Genomic DNA, 20,573 nt, shown 5'->3' on the forward strand with positions numbered 1-20,573 from the left:
GAAAACTCGATCCTTTTCGATATAGGGTTAAAAAAGAAATTCAAAGTTAGGATTTTTCCCCATTCAAAATTTTCTAGCATGGTTAGCTCTATTGATTTAGAGGTGTTTTGTTCATGAGTTTTTAATCGTACTGTTCATCATGTATGAGGCATTTTCTTTGTCCTTCTAGATGGTTTTTATTTATCTAATAATTCTATTAACATGGAGAAATCAGATTGGTTTTATCGAATCAATCCAAAAAAATGTCGATTGGGCCCACTGGAGATTCCCCACCTGGCAAGAACTCTTGGTGTGGGGATTCTGTAGTCTGTCGGCCAAGGAACACTTTGGCCAAAGACAATTTTTCTTCGCGCATGATAAAGGGATATTTTTTTGGTAAAGAAGAAATAATATCTGATCCTATTATTGAGCTGAGAGAAGATATTTCAGCATTCAACAATTGTAGGGAGATTAGAGGGTCAAATCAAATAGGTTAAACAGATTCTTCTTTCACCCTAGTTGATATTTTATTTTTGTCTTAAATATCTGGATAAAGTTTTCTTTGCCTAGGTTCATTGTCCAATCCAATGGTTGGAAATCCGTCTTCCTGTTGAACCTTAAGTGTCAATCTCTGAAGTCGATGTGGATACTAACACTTCCTACTCTTAAGTGGCCCTAATGGTACGTAACGGGTTCACCTTGACCTTGAGGAAACTCAGTCCTAAATGTATCATTGGAACATGACTATTGTTCTCCCCCCAATTACTCTTTAAGTACCCCCTCCTTTATAAATTGCTGCTGATAATGGCCCATCATCTGTGGGCCCTGTGATCCTTAATAGAAATCCAGCGATAGGGCCCAGTATGTAATTTATTTAAGGTCTCAGAGAAAAAAACCGCTTTGTGTAAAGGGGTGGTGGGGTCGTAATGAGGAGTCACGTTGGACAGAAAAAAGATGAGATTGGAGCAGATGCAAAGCAAGGGATAAGATAGGCTTTAATGGATGGATAATCCTAATTAATATACTATTACAAGCTGTCCATTAATCATAAACCCTTAAAAACCCCCCTTTAATTACAACCCTCCGATCCAGAGAGAGAGAGAGAGAGAGAGAGTGAGTGAGGGGGAGAGAAGAATAAGATAGTGAGAGAAGTCTCAATAAGAGGAGAGGAGAGGAGAAAAGAAGAAAAGAAAAAAAAGGGGTAGTTGTCAATTTCATTTCTCGTGTTCCATTTCCATCGCAGAGAAATGAGGCACTGAATCAGGTTTTTCAGACACTCAAGAAGATGCAGAGAGAAGAATGTGGGGATTCTTGGATTCTTTCCATCCATTCAAGCTTTCTTTTTAGTTAATTTTTTTCTTCTTTTTATTCCGTGTATTATTTTAATTTCGGTAAGCGTTTCGCGCTTATCTGTAAATCATAAACAAAGTTTACGAATTGCAACCAATTAGCAAAAAAAATCAAATTTAGACGGCAATCCCAAATCCCAATCCTCAAAAAACCCAAATCTCTCCTCGCGATCAACGCCAATTTGCAGGACTGAGTCTCAGACCCTCCAAATCTGTAATGGCTACGGTGTGAATGACGCGTGAATGACGCGTTAGGGTTTGGGTTTCAGAGCTCTTCTCATTGTCAGTTGTTTCTCTTTCTCTCTCTCTGTTTTTTGATTTCTGTTCACTTATTTACATAACGATGAAACTGTGTTTAGGGTTTTTTGTTTCTCTATATTGGGCTTTTACCATCATCTTGTAGTTGTTGAAGAAGGGAGTTTTGTGATGGGATCGTCTGTGTTCTTCTTGATCTGTCTTCTTCATTCCGCGATTGCTATCTCCTGCGGAGCCCTCATGATGTTCTATCTCGATAAGATCTCTGTCTTCGGTCACGGCACTGAGACGGCTAGTAAGCTTTTGGGTTCTACGCCTCACGACCAGCTCTTGATCCAGACCTCGGATTCCTTCGCTGGGTTGTTGTTGTCTGCGATCGGATGTCTCTTGTTCATGGTGGCTTTTGTTAAGGACAGAGAGTTTCAGAGCTTCTTTGCGAAGGGGTTGGTGCTTATCCATGTCTCCGTTGCCGTCTGGAGGTTTTACTTCGAAAGGAGGCTAGAGGATCTCGCCAGTGATTGGCCGAGACAGGTTGTTGGAGATATAATTTTGGCGCTTTCGTGGGTTTTCTTCCTCGTTTACTCGTGGAGGGAGAAGTATGACTAGATTCGTGTTATGAAAAGTATGGTTTTTCTTTGTTGCTGCCATGGCCAGCATCGGCACTTCTGCTGAATCGCATTGTCGAAACAGGTTCTCGTTTGCTGCTTCTCCTGCTTGTGCTTTGGGAACCGCTGACTGATGAACTGGAATTGAAATGGTGTAGAACATACCATACTGGAATCAAATATTACACCCTATACTGTAACATCACACCTTGCAAGTTTTGTTAAAGTAGTGGAGATAGATGATAGCTGTGTCTGGGTCAGCATGTTTGGCTGATTTTTGCTTTGGGATCTTGCGTATGCTTATTTTTCTTTTTTTTTTAGGGTTTCGAACACATTCGAATACCCATCTTCCTGTAGTTTTCTCATTGTAAATCTGCTTTTTCATTCATAATAATGTGATATATATATATATATCTCATATTTCTGTTAGCCCTTTAGTTAGTTGATGCTTTGTTTTTTTAATTTTTTTTCTTTCTTAATGCTCATTCTGAAATGCTGATCTGTTGAGATGACCAAGAAACATAACAGATGTTGCTACAATTATGCGTGATGCTGATTTGAGGATCAAAGAATGGTGTAGTCATTTGTGTAATTTCTCAAATTATGATTCAAAACAAAGACTTGCCTATCTGCATCAAATCTGGTTGATTCTGCTTAAATGGGCTTCCTGAAGAAGCCTGGAGGAGCTCAACTTTGTAGGTATCTGTCTGAGTCTTTGTCTTTTACCTGTGCGACTATTTGTTTCTACAGTGAGAATTATGAGAAATGATTGATGGAGTTGTTCTGTTTTCTGTATATCTTTCCAGTCTATTTGGGATGCAGTGAGAAAAGATCTCCCGATGGTGAGTCCTTTTTTTCATCCTTCTGTTGAATTAAAATATGCCTGTCTGATCTCAGAAATCTGTAATTTTTAATGTATAAACTTAACCAATTTAGTTCACTTTGTTCCTAAATATTGCTGAGAACTGTCACAAGGAGAAAATAATGGATAATTGATATCACAGGTTTAATAGTGTAGGCGAATTCTAATTTTGCTAGCATATAGCTGTTTTTATTACCTTGGCCTATAGTACATAGAGATGATTGTTCTGTCTGTATTTTGCCTGATTTCCTATGGTTGTGGGAGATTTGGCTAGTAGGCACTTCTACATTTTCTTATGGTGGTTTGAGCTTCCTTCCAGTTTTACCGGAAAAAGATCCTCTCCAACTGCTGGGACACCCAGTGAAGCATCCGACGGCTGAGAGGACCTGGAGTTGTGCGCCAATGTGTTGGGGTGAATGTCCGGGTCCTCTCAGCCGTTGGATGCTTCACTGGGTGCCCAATCGGTTGGAGAGGAACTGGATCTTACAGGGGTCACATTCCCATTGTTCCCAATAGATCTTGAAACGCGAGCAATATCTGGTTTGTTTACACCCATTAACTTAATTCTGGCAATATCTTATGCTGGAGCATGTAACATGTTTGAACAAAATATATGGAAATCATTCCATTAATTTTCTCCCCCACCCAAAAAAAGGCATTGGATGCACCTGCTGTTTGTGCATTTACAATTTTTTATGTCATTTTGATCAAATCACATTCTAGTTTTATTGTGTTTGTGCTCATGGGTCGGTGTGTATGTTTGCGATGCGTTTTTTCGTTGGATCAAATGAAATTCAGTTTGTTTTTCACTGATGAATTGATTTAGGCTTTCCTCCGTGAATGTTAAGAGGTTACATCGGAAGCTGTGCAAAGTTTCCAACTTGGATGCTTCATTCAATTATGAGTTTATTTGAACATTTTCCGTTGCAGGGAAAAATGTTTCAGCTACTATGCTTTATCGCTAATCTTTTTATGGTTGTTTCAATCGCGTCCTCCTCTCTCTCTCTTTCTCTCTCTCCCTCTCACACACACATACACACACACGGGGCATATGCACGTGTGCATATTCACGCATGCACACACTCATTGGGTGTGGTTTTTTTTTATGATGATGGTGAACAGGATGTGTACACACACATGGGTGTGGTTGATGATGATGGTGGTGGTGAACAAGATGTGATACAGACACACATGGGTATGGTTATCGATGATGGTGAACAGGATGTTTTCGTCTTCCTGTTTTTATGTTGTTTTGAGTTCTCTGCATATGCTACTTGACACACTGGTAGGCTTATGTCAAAGTAAAATTAAAAAAAACTACATTTCATCAGCCGACTTTACTTCGAAATCTTTGTTAGACTGGCTGGATTATTGACCTCTGTTTTTACTTTATGTATGGCTGAAGGGATAGAAATTTCCAAGTAAATGAGAGGCAAGAAATAGGGACAGCATCTGGTACCTAGGGTCGTCTTCTGTTCATCTGTTTATAAATTGACCAGTTTTCATAGGTCATATCCATTAGCAAATTTTCAGTCCTGTTGAGATTCTTGAGAATTTCGGGTTTATTTGGGCTTTTTTGTAGAATATGGCTTCTGAACTAGTGTTTTGTTTTTTTTTTTGTTTTTGTTTTTGTTTTTGTTTTTGTTTTGTTTTGTTTTGTTTTGTTTTGTTTTGTTTTTTTTAATTCTTTTTCTTATTTGGTGATTTTAGTGCAAAAACTGTTGACGTTCTCATTTGGGCATTTTGACAGAAGCTTTGTTGCACCTCAATACATGAGTTAGCTCAAATTCTCTGTAGAGTTGTCGCCCAGAGTGCAGGAAGTTCAAGTAGGCATTGGAGGTTTTTGTGAGGGTTTTATGATGTTATTGCAATGGGATGTTGCTCTGGGTGTCATTGTTGTGTTTGTGCTTCTATTTTATCTTTCTGCACATGGTGCTGTGTGGCCTAATCTTTGGCTCTCTACTTCTAACTGTATATTTTTAGCTTTACCTTTTTCTTGCTGAGGGAACAGATCCTAAGCTTATGACTGTCGTCCCTGCTCATCTTTTCATGCCTTTGGAAAGTAGTCTTGTGCGTTTGGAAGGCATGAAAATGCAGCTCCAGTGGTAGGCTAATTAAAGCAAGGAAAAGAAATCGGCACAATGCCAGAGTACTATTTCCATCTCACATAGCTTTTTAATTATTTTCTTTCCTACTCTGACCATGTGGGTCCTATGTAGATGATATCATTCTCAGCACTGCTATTGTGTGGTGTGTAGATTCCCCCTTCCCTCCCACCACGCTGGCATCGTGGGAAACCCTCTCCCTAAAGCAAATCTTATGTATTTACAAATAGGGGAAGGGTTTCTTAAAGGGCAGTGTAAGAAGGAATCTGCACGTTAGACCAATGAGGGTTTGGAAAATGGTATCATCCATATGAGGTCCACATGGTCAGAATAGGAGAGAATATCAGTTTGGTCATCACTGTCTATTATGTGAGAAGGGTATAAAAGAATTTGTACAAGGGCGGTGTATCAATCTTTTTCCCTTACAAATATACACTGTAGAGGGATCCTCTCCTCTCTCTGTTATTAGTTTCCCTGTGCAAGTTAACGATCTGTTTCCTCACTTGGCACCATAATGGTTTCTTACTTCAGTTTCAGTTTCAGTTTCAGTTTCTTGGATGCTGTGGTCTTCTTTTATTTATTTATTTATTTTATTTGGGGTGGGGTGGGGTGGGGTTGGGGGTGGGTTGTTAGATTTTCAACATCCAGTTGATGGGTGGCTGTTGTTTAAATTGATCCTTGATTGATGGAGTACTAATTTGAAGTAGTAGTTACTCCTGGAATTCCTTTTGGCTGCATATGATATACAAGATAAAAATTTGTTGTGATAATTTGTTCATAGTAGTTTATATTTTTGATGCAACCTAGGGTTTTAGTTGGTTACCTAGGGGGCACACACACGTAAGAGAACACTATTTGACAAGTATTAGGGCAAACCAACAATAATAAACCCGTGGCAGAATTATTAATGTGTCAATATTATGAACCCTTTTGAAGATGTAAACTGTAGCACCAGGGTTGAACATTAATCAGTTCTATAGAGGACTTACCTAGGGGGCACACACACGTAAGAGAACACTATTTGACAAGTATTAGGGCAAACCAACAATAATAAACCCGTGGCAGAATTATTAATGTGTCAATATTATGAACCCTTTTGAAGATGTAAACTGTAGCACCAGGGTTGAACATTAATCAGTTCTATAGAGGACTTCTCTAGGTTTCTAAAAAATTAACAGTGCCCTCTAGCTTTTGTGTATATAATAGACAGTCTGTCCTTATTTTTATTTTCTGACATTTTGCTTATCCTTCAACCTCACTATTAACTACGGGACCAGAACAAAACCTACTTGGATCGATGGAACTCCTTGAGCATTCAAATAAATCACTCTTAAGACTTTTGGATTAGAAAGCTAACAAGAAGCCTTCTTGAGTATTATCCAGTATCAGATTGAAATTAGCAGTTAAAGGGAGAGGGTTCCTAAAAGACAGTGTGACTGTTATGCCAGTGTGGGGGCCAATGTGAAATTGCATGTTAGCATCAGCCGGGGTGGGGTTTTTCGTCTTTCATGAGAGGTGAGGTGGTCATTTTTCTGCATAACTGTTGTCGTGGGCTTGATGAGCAGCTGCAGGTCTACTGTGAGAGATAAAAGTGCAAAAAGTGGACTCGTGTTGGGTTGAGTAATAAGCACCTTTAATTCATCTCAAATCCTCAACGATGGTGGGTTACTGCGCTCGGAGGACTGCAACCCAATTTGATTTCTTTTGGTAATTCAGTGGTCTCTTAACTAGTAACGAAGTTGGCTGGTATTATCAAACCTCTTCTAACTGATTGGATAAAAGAAAGGAGAGCCCTAAATTCCCAGGGCTTGTGTGACTGCTGACTTCCAATCTGATAGCTAAGAACTCTATAGCACCAAGCCAGGCTCTCAAATAATTTTCCTTGGCCATAAACCTCATTTGTTTCAATAATTAACTGTCATAAACAGTATACAATACCTATCCTGCTTCTACGCTTCCTGAAATTTGTGTTTGGATCCTCTCCAACCCTCTAGCCCCTCCTTGTGCACATCCATTGGTTGGGAGGGCCTTGGGGAGTGTATAGATCCCTCTCACCTGTTGGACCTGCAATGGAGTTGTTAGAGAGGATGTCAGACATGCAATGGAGTGGTTAGAGAGGACCGGACCTCTGAAAAATTTGCATAAATAAAAGACAACTTCAGAATTGTGATTTCTGCATATGTAGCCCTGAAAGATAAGGGAAAAAGGTCGGGTATGCTATTAGTTAACACAGATTTGTGTCTCATTCTTTCTCCCATTAGAAAAATCCACTATGCCCCTTCCATTCAAGCCCTCAGATTGATTGAACCGCTAATTCTAGGAAAATCAACAGCATACCCAACCTCTTGAAAGATGATTAGAATCCTTTAAGCTTCAAATATTATCAATTTATCTCGATTTTACTGAAGCATCATCTAATACATCTCCATCCCATTCAAGTTTATGGTTTTCTTTCCTTTTTCCCTGAAATTTCTTTTATAAATTTTTTATTTTTGTTTTGTGGTATTGAAAAGTGAAAATGGCTTAGCAAACGTCATTGGGATGGTACCAGCATACATAAAAATATATATAATCAGTGCTGGCGTCTGGAATCTGGACTCTGTTATCAATGGGGAAAGTATCCATTCCACCTTGACCTGCGAATATTTGGTAACCTCATCATTTCTTCCATTCTCTGCTGGGGGCAGGGCTCCACTCTTTTTTTTTTTTTTAGGTAGTGGGGCTCCACTCCAGTGACTTGAAAGTAACAAAACTGCGTCTACTGTGAAGGGTATGGCATTGGTTGAAAAAACAGTGGGTGAGTTAAGGGGATCTGGCTCCTTTATGGCACCACGAGTGTGGCAACACATATCTAATGGCTTAAAACACCCCACGACAAGTGTGGTGGGACACATCTGATGGTTTAGAACACCCCGGGTATGGACATGTCCATATTACACACCCCTCTTTTGTTTTTACAAGAACTTTTGAGTAGAGTGACTGGAGAGGATCTGTGGCTATTGTTTTAAGAATGGAATCGGATTCTGAGAGAATTGGATCGATCCATCCACGTATGGAAAGTAGCAACCATCATCTCTGATAAGAAACAGTTTTATATCTAGGAACAGAAAAAAGTCTCCATCTCAGCTGATGGATTAGAACTTTGGAGTTAAAATCTTTTTGTGGGTCCCTTCATCACCTACCATTCCACCAAGAAAGAAACAGAGCTCACGTCAAATATAATCCCAGGTCCAACCCAAAACCCATTTTGAGACAGGGAAGAGAAAGTGTGTGCTTGAGGATTTGACGCCCTGAAACACCAAATCAGGAGATTCAAGTTGTGGCAGAACACACAATCCCTCTGCCAACACGAAACTGGATAAATTAGAAGCTCAGGTATCTCAAAACCTCCTCCAGTAACTCTGTTAAGAAAAGTGGGTATCGGGTATGGTAACCCATATAGACTCACAGACACGAAAGACCTCAATTGGCACTTCGGATTACAGAACCTGATGTACAGAGATAGAGGATTATTTTCCGATAGGGACCATTGTCGATAAGGCTGTTGTTGACTGGTACTCTTCATGTACAGAGAGAGAGAGAGAGAGAGAGAGAGAAAAAGACCCGGCATTCGGGTTTGGTGGTCCAAAAGGTACCCAGAGGCCAGACCGCATCGTATTGTCCTCTGTCCTCCTGCTCTGTTCTAGCATATAGGTCTAGCATCTTACCTCTACTTTCTGTTTTTGGGTCTTTGAGAAGATGAGAACTGAGAGAGGAGTGAGGGCTGAGGAAGTGAAAAGAGATGGGAGTGTCCTGACAGTAAGAGATCATGAGAGTCCACTATTCAGAGATCTCATACTATGAGGATTGAGGCTGAGGTTAAAAAAACAGAAGAATAACTCAATAGTCATTCTCAAGAAAGGTAAGGTCTTGTCTGGGCAAAACACAAAAACCTCAGTAGTTTGCTCTCTGAGACAGAGATCTGTCCCAAATTTCACACTAGGGACAGGAGAAGCAGAGTAAGGGAGAGGAAAATTCGCAGAATAACGAAATTTCATATTTTGGAATTGATTGATCGTGCTCGTTTTGTGTTCAAATCTCCAATCTTAAATGGCCGACGACACGAAGGAGGGAGGAGGAGGAGGAGAAGAGGAAAGATCAAAGGCGCCCTCTTTGTTGCTGAGGCTGATGAGCAAGAGGAGGACATGGGTTTGTCTCTTTGTGTTGGTATATGGTCTTCTCTTCTCTTCCTCATGGAACCTCCTTCGATCCATACTCTCCTGGTATTACGCCACCATCTCTTCCTCCTCCCCTTCTTCTTCTTCGGCTTTTGGGTGGCCGGCCCTCTATGCCTCAGTGCTCTGCGGTGCCGTGTTTGGGCTTCTCTCCATGGTAGCAGCGCTGGCCGTGGCCGTCCCTGCTACCTTGGTGACATGGATCACCGTTCTGGTGTTACTCACCTTCTGTGGGAAGCCTCGGAGGTCGTTGGTGATCGAGGGCAGGAAGATTACGGCCGATATTGTAGGGTTTGCCATCAAGATTGTGCTCAGAGAGGGCAACATGGTCGCCGCCGTTTGTGCCGTTCTTGGGTATTTTGCCCTTGTGAGGAGGGCCGGTGAAGATGACTGATTAGGTCATAAAAAATCAAAATTTTCAGTTGGTTAGCTTGGCTTTCAAGGTTGTTCATCTTCATTTTGGGGTTTTGTTACTGCTTCCTGTAATTAATTAACGAAACCTTCCTACTTTATTAGTTTTATTATGTATTAAATCCCAAAAATCAAATTCCAGAAATAAAAAACTGGGTTTCTTCTTGTTCTATTTATCCTTGATCTTGCTCATCTCTGCAACTACAAATACATTTAAAGGGTTTGTTTGCTGTGCCACCGATTGTGAGTGATGGGTTCTTTTACTGTATATTGTGGTCTCTGAATAGGTTGTTTGGTTCTGTTCTGTTCTTCTGAAAAGTGAAAAAGATTAAAAGTTGTGTAGTGCAATGTCCATTGCCGAGAGCAGAAGCTTCAATTCCGACATTCTTTGCCCCGTGTGGAAGAAATCCAAGCATAGAATTCTCATGAAGTAATTTTCCCAAATAGAAAGTGGGGTAAAAGGGCAAAATTGAGTACTGGGGTGTCACGTGGAATTTGATCTTTCGATTAATGTGGTGGATCCAGATGTGGTGTGTTCTACAATTGCCACATCATCTGTGTACATCTTTCAAACAGGGAAATTGTTTATGGATAGTTGCATATTGAACCCAATCTTCCATGTTGAGGCTGGAGGATTCTACCAAAAAAAAAACAAAAGGCTGGAGGGGTTTTTTGTAGAAGGATGCTGCCATTAGGGTAGGGTACGTTAGTACTTTTGTGTCTTAGAATTATATCTTTTTCAATGTGTATTCCTGGGTTGACGAATTGGGGATTGTGTGATTGTGGCGGTGGATTGTTGTGCTAATCTCTCTGACTTAAAATGGTTTGAAGAATCTAATGCCATTAAGGTAGGGTACGTTAACACTTTTTTCTTAGAATTAATTGAAGTGCGCATAGACAAAGACACCTTGGTAAAAAAAAAATGATGGTTTGAAGAATTGAATTGGTCGAATTAGATTGATATCCACCATTGTATCGTGGGATCGAGACAAACAAGGGGTAAAATGGTTAAAAAGTGATTTTTAAAGTAAAATCAATGGTATTTCTGTCTTATCAAAATCAATCTGGATCCAAGTAAGAAAAAAGTAGAGCAACTAGGATTTGTTGGACAAGGACTGGGAGGAACTTGCTCCTCTCCAACTACTTAGCGACCAACCATTTACCTTTCACCCATCCAACGGTCATTCATGATTTGGAACAAATTGAATGGTGTTGGAGAGGACTCCCTTCTGTATATTAAAAAAAAAAAAGGGTAAATGATTGGGGTTGGAGAGGACTCTCTATTGTACATAAAAAACAAAGGATTAATATGGATAAATGTTTCCCTTTTGCTGGTTTCAACACAGACACAGGGCTAGAATGCAAGGTGAAAGATTCAAATGGCCAAATAAAATGCTCCAATTTATTGCAATTCCAATTGCAACCAGTCAGGGCCAAACGGAGTTTGGTAGTAATTGAAGCATTGATAAATTCTAGACTACTATGATAGTGCCCAAGTTTTTGAAGATGCATAAACATAAGAAAAATAAAGGAAGAAATCCTGACATATAATACCATGTCAAATTACTTGGCCGAAGTTGAAACTATTCCTGGCCTCATAAGTTCTAAAGAACCCTTCATGGTGGGTGAGAGGCATCTGGATCCTAGTGTGTGATTTTATGAGGATTGATGGGCAATTAGTAGATTGATCACAAAGTCAACAATAGCTAGGAATTCCCAAAACATCACCCTTAACAACATTGATGAATTTTTTTTTCCTGTTTTCTTGAATAACATCTCATGATTTTGGATTGCTAAGGCTTAAGGCCTAGTTTTTAGTTGTTGATCTTGTAATGCATCACTCTCGAGTTGGATTGAAAATTAACATAACAGAAGTAGACTATTAAATGGACAAATCGTTAATATAATTGAGACGTCAACAAAAGATAGACTTTTTTTTGGAAATAATACCAACGGTGCCCAGATGTCTGTGAGAAGTTAGAACTATTGATGCTCATTCGCAGCATCATATCACCTTCATCTTCTAGAATCTCAGGTGGGAATTACTAAACCAATAAAAAACAGAACTCAAATAATAATCAAAACTTCAATCTCACCTCCCTCACAGATTGAAGAAGAAGAAGGAGGCAATATAACACAAACAGAGATAGACAAATGATGAATTAAACGTACATAAACCCTCACAATTGAAGTAAAATCAGCCAAAAGGGATTGGATTTCTTTTTCTATAATGTTTCTTTTGAAAATAAGTAAAGAAGAACGAGAATGATTACATTACGATCCAGTTCAGTTCATCTCAGATTGAGTCTCTTATTTTCTCCTCCGATTAGTTTGGCCGTCACCCTCTTCGTCCTCATCCTCATCCTCATCCTCATCCACATCAAAAACGTCGTCGTCTTCTATTTCGCTGTCCGTAATCTCTACGTTGCTATCAAACTCATCCTCGAACTCATCGTCGTCATCGTCTTCGCTGATGACAGGTCTTCCACGGGCGTATCCACGTGACTGATCAGCTGGAGATGGAAATCGAGGCGTCAAGGGATCACAGAAAGCAAATGCAACCTTGTTCTTAAAGCTGTCCGACGAGGCGGCGATCGCCCGGTGACAGAGAATAGGCCGTCGAGACGAGGCCGCCACCAGCCTCAACATCCTCGAAGCAATGGCTGCCGACGACCTCAACATCCCTCTTCTCTCTCTCTCTCTCTCTCTCTCTTTCTCTAGGGCGCAAGGATTAAGCGTAGGGTTTAGGGTTTTAGGTTTCTTATGCCATTTTATAGGAGTTTGCCCCGAGGGTACTGGAAGTCTGGAACCGGTTGTGGCTTTACCCGGGCTGTCCTGGTCCAGGGTTTTAAAAACATGAATCGTTCTTTGCCGATTCCGAATAAAATCGCTTAGGAATCGGTCTCAAGAGTCCTATAATCGGCCCTCATATCTAAAACCCAATGACCCGGTCCTGAAAACCCTCCCTCAGTTCTGAATTGTTCACTTTTGCATCTGTGACCAGAAACCCTTACACAGGATCATTGATGCTGGCATCCATATATACAACTGCTAGGAGACTTAAAAACACATCCAATCCTATTCACCTGCTACCTGATTCTCACCATCTATCACAAATTTAAGAACATGCTAGCTCTTTCATCTCCATTAAGAGGAAGTAGATCTTGGATTGCATTACCATTTCAACTATTCAAGTGACTAAGCTAGTAAGCTAATAAAAACCAGATATGATCTGATCAAGATTTCAAATGGCAGTAGGTTTTACCATCTTACAGAAGCAATTCTCCTCCATCAACATGAAGTGTACTGATCTTAGTAAATGCAATTCCGGTCTTTTGATGAAATCCAGCATTCTTCTCTTTTAAAAGCATGTTATATGTATGGAATTTGGTCTTCTGTTCAGTGAGTGAAGGATGCAACTCTTTGCATCCCAGACTTGGCAGCTGAGATCCCCTATATTGGCATTTTCACATGTAAAACATTATGGCTCCGTTTGTGAGTAAAATTTTCCATGACACGTGTGCAAAAAACCTTTCCAATCTGCTTCCAAGAAGTAAAATATGAAGTAAAAAATCATTGTAAAATTTTCCAATGCTCGTCTACCATTTATTTTACATGAATAAACCAAGTTACTATATCTGAACAGCAGGTGACAGTTCAAGCTTCGACTTATTAGAAAAATTGATGTTGAAAATATTCACTTATCTAAGGTTTGGAACTACTGGTGTGGTTCTCAAAAAATGTATTACCAGGAACTTCTTCACGGCAATCTACATTATTTTTGTGGAGAAGTCCATAGACGATCCATTCATTCGAACAAGATGTTCCACAAAAGTTGGATTTTGCACTGGCATTGTTAAGGTGGTCATCATCCTAGGCTGTCTCTGCTCTCCACATTTTCCAACTGTACCTTTGTCCCAGATTGCTACTGTCTAAAATCTCCGAAGTTTACCCTGAAGAGAGAGATCTTATGAAAGTTTTTCAATTCTACCTCCATTGCGGTTCTTTTTGCATCCCTTCCAGAGCCTTAAGGATGACTGGCTATGAATAGGTTTCCTGCCGTGAATGCTCTTAAGAAGATGCTTCTGATCCTTCACAAAATCTTCATAAGCAACTCACATTTGTCATTGTTCAATCTTCCAGAATCCCTATTAACAAAAGAAAGACAAATCAGTTCCCAATTCAGCTCAATCATTTCTTCTGATTCCAGAACCCAAATTTCCCTTAATCATAAATTCAACAGATTAATTCAGTCTATGCCCGTTTCAGTACCATCCCGCAATCCTCCTGCAGATTTGAAGCAGAATTGCAGTGCAGGAATTTGATTAACAAACAGAACTAGTTCAAATGGCTAAGAGGAGATACCAATTGAGTCATTGGCTTCACATGGAGACAAAACTCTGATAAAGAAATTGAATTTCATATAGCCTTAACATAAGCCCAATGGAAATGAAGTGGGTCAAAAAGCAGCTTCACCCACCTCAGCGGCTAAAAAAGTTCAGAAGCCAATAAAGCCATCAACACAACATAAAACAGAAAGTGATTACAAGAATAGAAATCATTATGGAGGGCATACATAGGTGTTGAGTTGCCTGATGAAGCTAGAGTTCTTGTGCTTGAAATAGGTTGGGAGGAGAAGAGCAGCGAACTCGAGGGGCTCCACATGATGAAACTGTTATTGTTAGCGCTCCAAGATGTAATTCATCAGAGTTGACAAAGCATAGACCATATCGTACATCTTCAGCAGGAATGGAGCTGGACCTCTGCTGCCACCACCGCACCACCACCGGCCTGCTCTCCTTCCATCAAATCCAAGAGCGTCGATGAGCACAGCTTGTTTTTTTTCCTTTTTTGTGATTTCCATGCAAAAACTGTTCTTCTGGAAGGGTTGGTTTGTTTTGAAGTTCCCATATTTCTTTTAGTTCGATAAGCAAAGGGAATACCAAAGAGAGGGGAGAGGCATTGAGCAACACCGACTTGGAGTCTAGGAGGAAAGGACAACTCCGATTCTTAGTCGCAGACATCAAAGGACCGAGCAAAAGTGTTGAGCAATACACAAGAGTTTACGAGGAACATATTATGGAAAGGCCTTTCATGGAAATTGCCAAGGCCTATTCCAGAAAATGTGTGGGAATTACAAATTTCAAAGAAAAAAGTGGAAAGATCTCAGTAATCAAGATACATTTTTCACAAATTCCAGAAAATGTGTGGAGCCATATACATGATTGTACCTGGTCAGACTACAACAAGAAAAAAGATCTCAATAATCATGATACCTACTTCAGATTTTGAAAAAAGAAATATCAAGTTCCGTGCTTTAAGGTTGCAGGAAATACCACCATGGCTACTTCAATCCTGTGTCCCTCATCAGCAGTTGTTACACATCAGACAGGCCCTAATACTGTGTCCATAAACAAGCCTGTGGATCAATTTGTAGTTTGTACCACCATATATGGATTCTAGAAAGGTGAATCAAACCAGAAAGCCTCATATTTCGACAATGTTTATAGAAAACCTTCATCCAGTACCAATTAAAAAAGGCCGTAACCTGGTAAGACTGCCACTTCTGCAGTGGCGGGGAGGGGTGGAATGGCGTTGATCTTAACGTCTGGCATTTTTGCAGGAATTACACACCCTTAGACTCAAACCAGCAACTACACGGAGGCAGCCTGAGATTTTATAACATCATGATTACAACCACAAAGTTAGTGTATCGAAACTAAGATCTTATTCATAATTGGCAATCGCATGTCGTCGCCAACAGTGTCTAGGAAAAATGTCTGGTTTGAAGATTCAATTTTGATTTGAACAAGGGGGGAGGGGGGAGCTTTTGCATGCCATGCACCATAAATCTTTTATATCGATTTAAAGAAACCATCGGGTAGCTAATGGCCGAGCAAGTAATCAGCACAAAGTAACCCAGTGCACAAGGCTCCTGCTATTGCAGGGTCTGGGAGGGGCAAATGTACGCAGCCTTACCTCCTGCGAAGGAGATGCTGTTTCCAAGTTTCGAACCTGTGACCAACATGTTGCAATAGTGCAACTTAACTGTTGAGTAGGTAATCAGCACACATACAACAATCAAAAGATTAAGAAAGAAGGGGCCAAATGTTCAGGAACAACATGAACATAGGTTTATGTTTGCGTTGTTTCCATCAAATAAAACCAATAGATAGAAATAGTTTTACTTGAAAGAAGCCAGTAAGATAAATTAACCAAGCTCAATTGATAACGCTACAAAAAAAATGGCTGAGAGAACAATAATAAACTCAGTAATCACAGAACCTATATTTACTTTTCAAACAGCACATAACAGTATAGCAAATCCTCTACAAAGAAAATTCCACAGCTACTAAAGCTCACAGTTGCCTTTATACAGAGCCATGGAGTTTACAGAAGCAATAATAACAGAAGTAGGGAGTTAAGTAGGCACTCTTGAAATCACTAGCTGCTAACTACAGGAACCTTCTCATACAAAACAGATTCTCTAAATTTTGAGGGAAGGATGCAACGACCACCAAACCGCTGTTGTATGTAGATGATGATTGCAAACAACATACCTCCACAAGGGATAATAACATCCCAAGCTGTGGAGTAAAAATCCACACCATGACTAGCATAGATGTATGATACATCAAAGGAATGAGCATATTTGTGGGCCCTATAAAGATCATATGCATGTGGCAGCAAACGGACAACAGTGGTTCCAAAATAAAATGATGGGGCAAGAGCCTTCTCTTTGGAGTTCAAGAACAAGTTGAACAGGATCTGAGGGAGCAGAAAACCATCCAGGACCAAACCAGCATAAGATCTCATGTCTCCCCAAAGGGAATGCTGCTGATGATTAGCCACAAAATGGTTACGGATAATTGGGGCCTCATCATAATTGTGCTTCCAGTGCACAAACCAAGCAATCAATCCACCAAGTAAATACAATGGCAAAGTCACATAGAGAGCTTTAATCTCAGCAGTCCATAAGCCCTTGTGAGATCCATCACTCCATCTTGTTGACCAAGCCTGTTGGAGAAGACGGAACTGCAATAGAAAGGCTACCATTGTAACTGCTCTTACAATCACTTCATTAACTTCAAGCCACCCACCACTCTCTAGCAAAACGGTCTGCCGGTTACGGTCCGCCATGAACAATGCTTCAAAGTTCAGAAGTAGAGGGATCATGAGCCCTAAAGTAAGTGTGAAAAGCATCACAAGTGAGATGAACGGAACCATATCCAGATGCTTTTTCACATAGTGAAGCTGCAACCCTATGAAGACACAAGCAAGCGTGTTAGAGATCAGAACCATGGTGATCTCCAGATCCATCCTCCAGAGAGATTCTTCTGCCTGAATAACAGAAATACCACTTGAGGAAAGCTCTAAAGATTTGAAGTAAAGAGGGTGAGACTTCTCCCGGGTGCTTTTGATGGTTCCCTTGACATGACTTCCAATCTTTGCATCTAGAGGAGGGAACTGGACATTGATGGAAATCTCACAGTCAATGGGATCATTTTTAGCAGATATCTTATGGTTTGAGTCCAAAGCCCGACAACCCACCATGCATAGGCTTCCAGTTTCACCATTGTAGATCCCTTCACCCGAAATTGCTATGTGTGTATTTGTACTTGGAAGAAACCCACCACCAAATTTGAATTCAGGTGGAATCGTGAAGCCTATAGTATAGCTGACATTCAGCTGGCTGCTGTGGTTTTGAGTACTCACTTCAGATACAGCACCTTCTTCGTCAGATACTAGAATGAGGGAGCGGCTGAACTTCTCATAAAACTGATCACCAACAAAAAGTGGAGTTGCATAACCCCATGTAAGTTGTCCAAGATCATTTTTCACAGACATGTCGAATTTCATGTCATATGAATACCCATCTGCGTATTTCTTTCCCATGTTTTTAACAGACTTGATTTCACACAGCTTGCTTAGTCCGCCCATCATAGTATACTCATACTTGAGACCTGGAACCACTGGTGATCCATACTCAGGAGCCTGGAATATAACTCTATCAAAATCACCAGAATCATTAGCAGTTGCATTACTCCAAATTTGTCCCACAACCGTGCTCCTGTTTCTGATTGACAAAACTGTGGGGAACCTTAAGTTCAGCCGAATTGAGCAATCTCCTATAGAAGCTCGAGTTAAAGAATCTGTAAAATTCAAGATTCGGCAAGCAACAACACAAAGCTGGTTCTTCTCTCCATCCCACGCTCCCTCGCCAACCAGAGTCATTTTGGGGTCAAGAGGCTGGTTATACCCAATAAAGCTAATGTTAGAAAAGACCAACAACAGCCGCATCTTTTGTTCATTCGAACACCGGACTTCACCGAAGGACATGAAGCCAGGCAAAAACCCCGTACTCCTACCCAGAGGAGTACAATTCGTAGCTGCTGCGTCACAGTCACCTCTGTACTTCAATTCAAAGGCATTAGCAGGCCTACGTAGAATCGAACAGATACCTTTACTTGATTGTAAACTACGCGATAACTCTTTCTCAGCGCTATTAGTAGTCCTTGAGAACCCATTATCAATTTCTTTATTGATCAAAGAGTATTCGTAACTGCTCTGAGAAAATGCCAATATGGAAATCGGTTCAAAGTATTTCAAACTATCAACCGTATCCAAGCTCTCCAAAGTTCCAGTAACCAAACTAGTAAGAATGGTGGAATTCTCGGGATACGTAAGCTTAAAAACACCTGAAATATCCAGAAATTTACCTTCTCTTTTGGAGTAACTCAGACCAGATCCAACCATACACAGCCTCCCAGTCGATGCAGACCAGAACCCCTGTAACCTGAAATTCGCCCCGCCTCTCCGAACGGGGAACCGAGGTGACCGATGCCGTAGCCTACCAGAAGGAGATCGACCAAAAGTTGAATTACCCAAATAAGAGTATGTGTTGGGGCTTCGGAAGTCCAAGTTCCCCTCGACCATAAGAACACCAGAAGCTTCAGTTTGGTAGACATTTTTTGGTCTAAAAGACACATATTTAGGGAAATTGAAAGACAGTTGGGAATTATTGCCAAGAATTCTATCGCCACCGACAAAATATCCGTTCCGAATCATGAGAATATCTCCCTCAAACAATTTGAGTCCCCTTGAAGTCGATTCAGGGACGACGGAATTGCAGTGGTCATGGTAAGAGATTTGAGAAGCGTAAGAAGCAGACGAAGTCTTGATCTTCCTGGAGCTCACTGTAACGAGGTTGAATAGGAAAAGCATGAGATGAATCCATGGAATTTGACGCTTCCAAGAGGTGATCAACGAAGAAACCCTAACCCTAACCCTAACCCTAGGTCCAGAGACTCCAGACATTTTCCAGGATAGAGGAGGAGGAGGAAACGAAGCTTTCTCAGTTGCCATTGTTAGAGAGCTCCGAAACGCGGCAGACGAGAGAACCATCCATCAGTTGATATATGGCGAAGGTACTGACTGAACCTCTCTCCCTGTTTTGGAAGAAGATAATATCACAAAAATGCCACCACCCGCCAAATGATCCAGATCCCAGGATTCCAGGGCCTACGGTTGTGGCAGAATCGTAAAACTTGGGATGTTATAGGGACTATAGTGGAATTTCATAACAGTATTGACTAGGGAGTGAGTCACCAACTACGACGAGGGCCCACACTAGGCCCCACCTACAGTTTCAGCAGCTTACCAAGTACCGTCCATCGTTATCAAAGACGGACTTGGAAAAAATGGCTAGTCTTTTTGAGTGGGGAATGGGGCAATGGTGGGATAAACTTTGTATGGCGCGGAGACGATGTGAGAAGTAAGGATGTGAATTTGAAAGTGAAATCGTTTATCGAAATTGAACTAAGTCATTTATATTGAAATCATAAAATCGTTTGGTACATGATTTGGTTCTGTTTTCAAGTTTAAGATCGATTAGTTAAATATATCAGGTTGGTTTTAACAGTTTAACCTATTGATTTCGACCTAAATTGACATCATGAAAATCAAATCATTTAAATCGATTCAATTAATCTGTATAATAATTAAATATGTGATTATTTTAACAAAACATAATGGTTTAATTTATAAAAGAATTAAGGACCATAGAGGTTGTTCAACGGTCTATTCAATAATTTACTCATATTATGTAGTTATGTAGTTAAATCTTTACTTGTTCAATGCCTTATTTAATTTGATACAAGATTGAAACGTTTGTTAATAAAAACAAATTTTAGTAAGTATGCAAATAAACTAGCAATCTGATTGCTAACCGTTTAGAAACTGTATGGAATAAACCACGATCAAACCGATTAAAACCGCGAAATCGAAACTGTTTAAAAACTGTGGAATTGAAACCGTTTAATAAATGATGTGGTTTTGATTTCAGCCAAATAAATGTGAATCGAACCGAAATGTACCATACCGTATACACCAAAACTGAACCGATTAACACCCTTATTGAGAAGAGAGGAGCGGGATCCTCTCCTAAGCATGGTATTAAGTATCGTTTCAGGTGTAAAATAGTAAAAAATTAATACTTAAAAAAAAAAAATAGTGGCAAAATTGACCGATACCCACCGATACTGATCTGGATCTGATCCAGATCAATATCGATAGATACCGATACCGATACCATCCCTTAAATCCATTCTCCTGAGTGCTAATCGCTCAAGTATTATCTATAGCTATTTGGGTGATTGCTATGTATTTAAGAGAGATTTAATGACTCTCGATGTGATACCTCTATTTTAGTCAGTAAAACCATAGTCGTTGGATCATCATTTGAACACATGTCGATCACTCATGTTAGCCCACAATGCTTTTATTCTGATTGA

The 20,573-nt window shown here is 40.2% G+C and overlaps 3 protein-coding genes across 3 annotated transcripts; 2 read left to right on the top strand and 1 right to left on the bottom strand.

The window, feature by feature from the left end:
• The first annotated feature begins 1,094 nt into the window (after positions 1-1,094).
• LOC122094322 lies at positions 1,095-2,617 on the top strand. The gene is made up of 2 exons (XM_042665092.1): positions 1,095-1,610; positions 1,732-2,617. The coding sequence occupies exon 2, from the start codon at positions 1,755-1,757 to the stop codon at positions 2,187-2,189; it is 435 nt and encodes a 144-aa protein (XP_042521026.1). The 5' UTR covers positions 1,095-1,610; positions 1,732-1,754; the 3' UTR covers positions 2,190-2,617.
• Positions 2,618-8,443: 5,826 nt separating this feature from the next.
• On the top strand, positions 8,444-9,956 carry LOC122093181. The gene has a single exon (XM_042663462.1). The coding sequence runs from the start codon at positions 9,245-9,247 to the stop codon at positions 9,761-9,763; it is 519 nt and encodes a 172-aa protein (XP_042519396.1). The 5' UTR covers positions 8,444-9,244; the 3' UTR covers positions 9,764-9,956.
• A 6,088-nt stretch (positions 9,957-16,044) lies between these two features.
• LOC122093736 lies at positions 16,045-19,233 on the bottom strand. The gene has a single exon (XM_042664186.1). The coding sequence runs from the start codon at positions 19,183-19,185 to the stop codon at positions 16,225-16,227; it is 2,961 nt and encodes a 986-aa protein (XP_042520120.1). The 5' UTR covers positions 19,186-19,233; the 3' UTR covers positions 16,045-16,224.
• Between the last annotated feature and the right edge of the window lie 1,340 nt (positions 19,234-20,573).

The sequence above is a fragment of the Macadamia integrifolia genome, chromosome 11 (genome assembly GCF_013358625.1).
Source record: "Macadamia integrifolia cultivar HAES 741 chromosome 11, SCU_Mint_v3, whole genome shotgun sequence".
NCBI classification, from domain to species: Eukaryota; Viridiplantae; Streptophyta; class Magnoliopsida; order Proteales; family Proteaceae; genus Macadamia; species Macadamia integrifolia.

Excerpts from the sequence above, each read along its gene's own strand:
- LOC122094322 (XM_042665092.1), top strand. The coding sequence starts at position 1,755 with ATGGGATCGTCTGTGTTCTTCTTGATCTGTCTTCTTCATTCCGCGATT.
- LOC122093181 (XM_042663462.1), top strand. The coding sequence starts at position 9,245 with ATGGCCGACGACACGAAGGAGGGAGGAGGAGGAGGAGAAGAGGAAAGA.
- LOC122093736 (XM_042664186.1), bottom strand. The coding sequence starts at position 19,185 with ATGGTTCTCTCGTCTGCCGCGTTTCGGAGCTCTCTAACAATGGCAACT.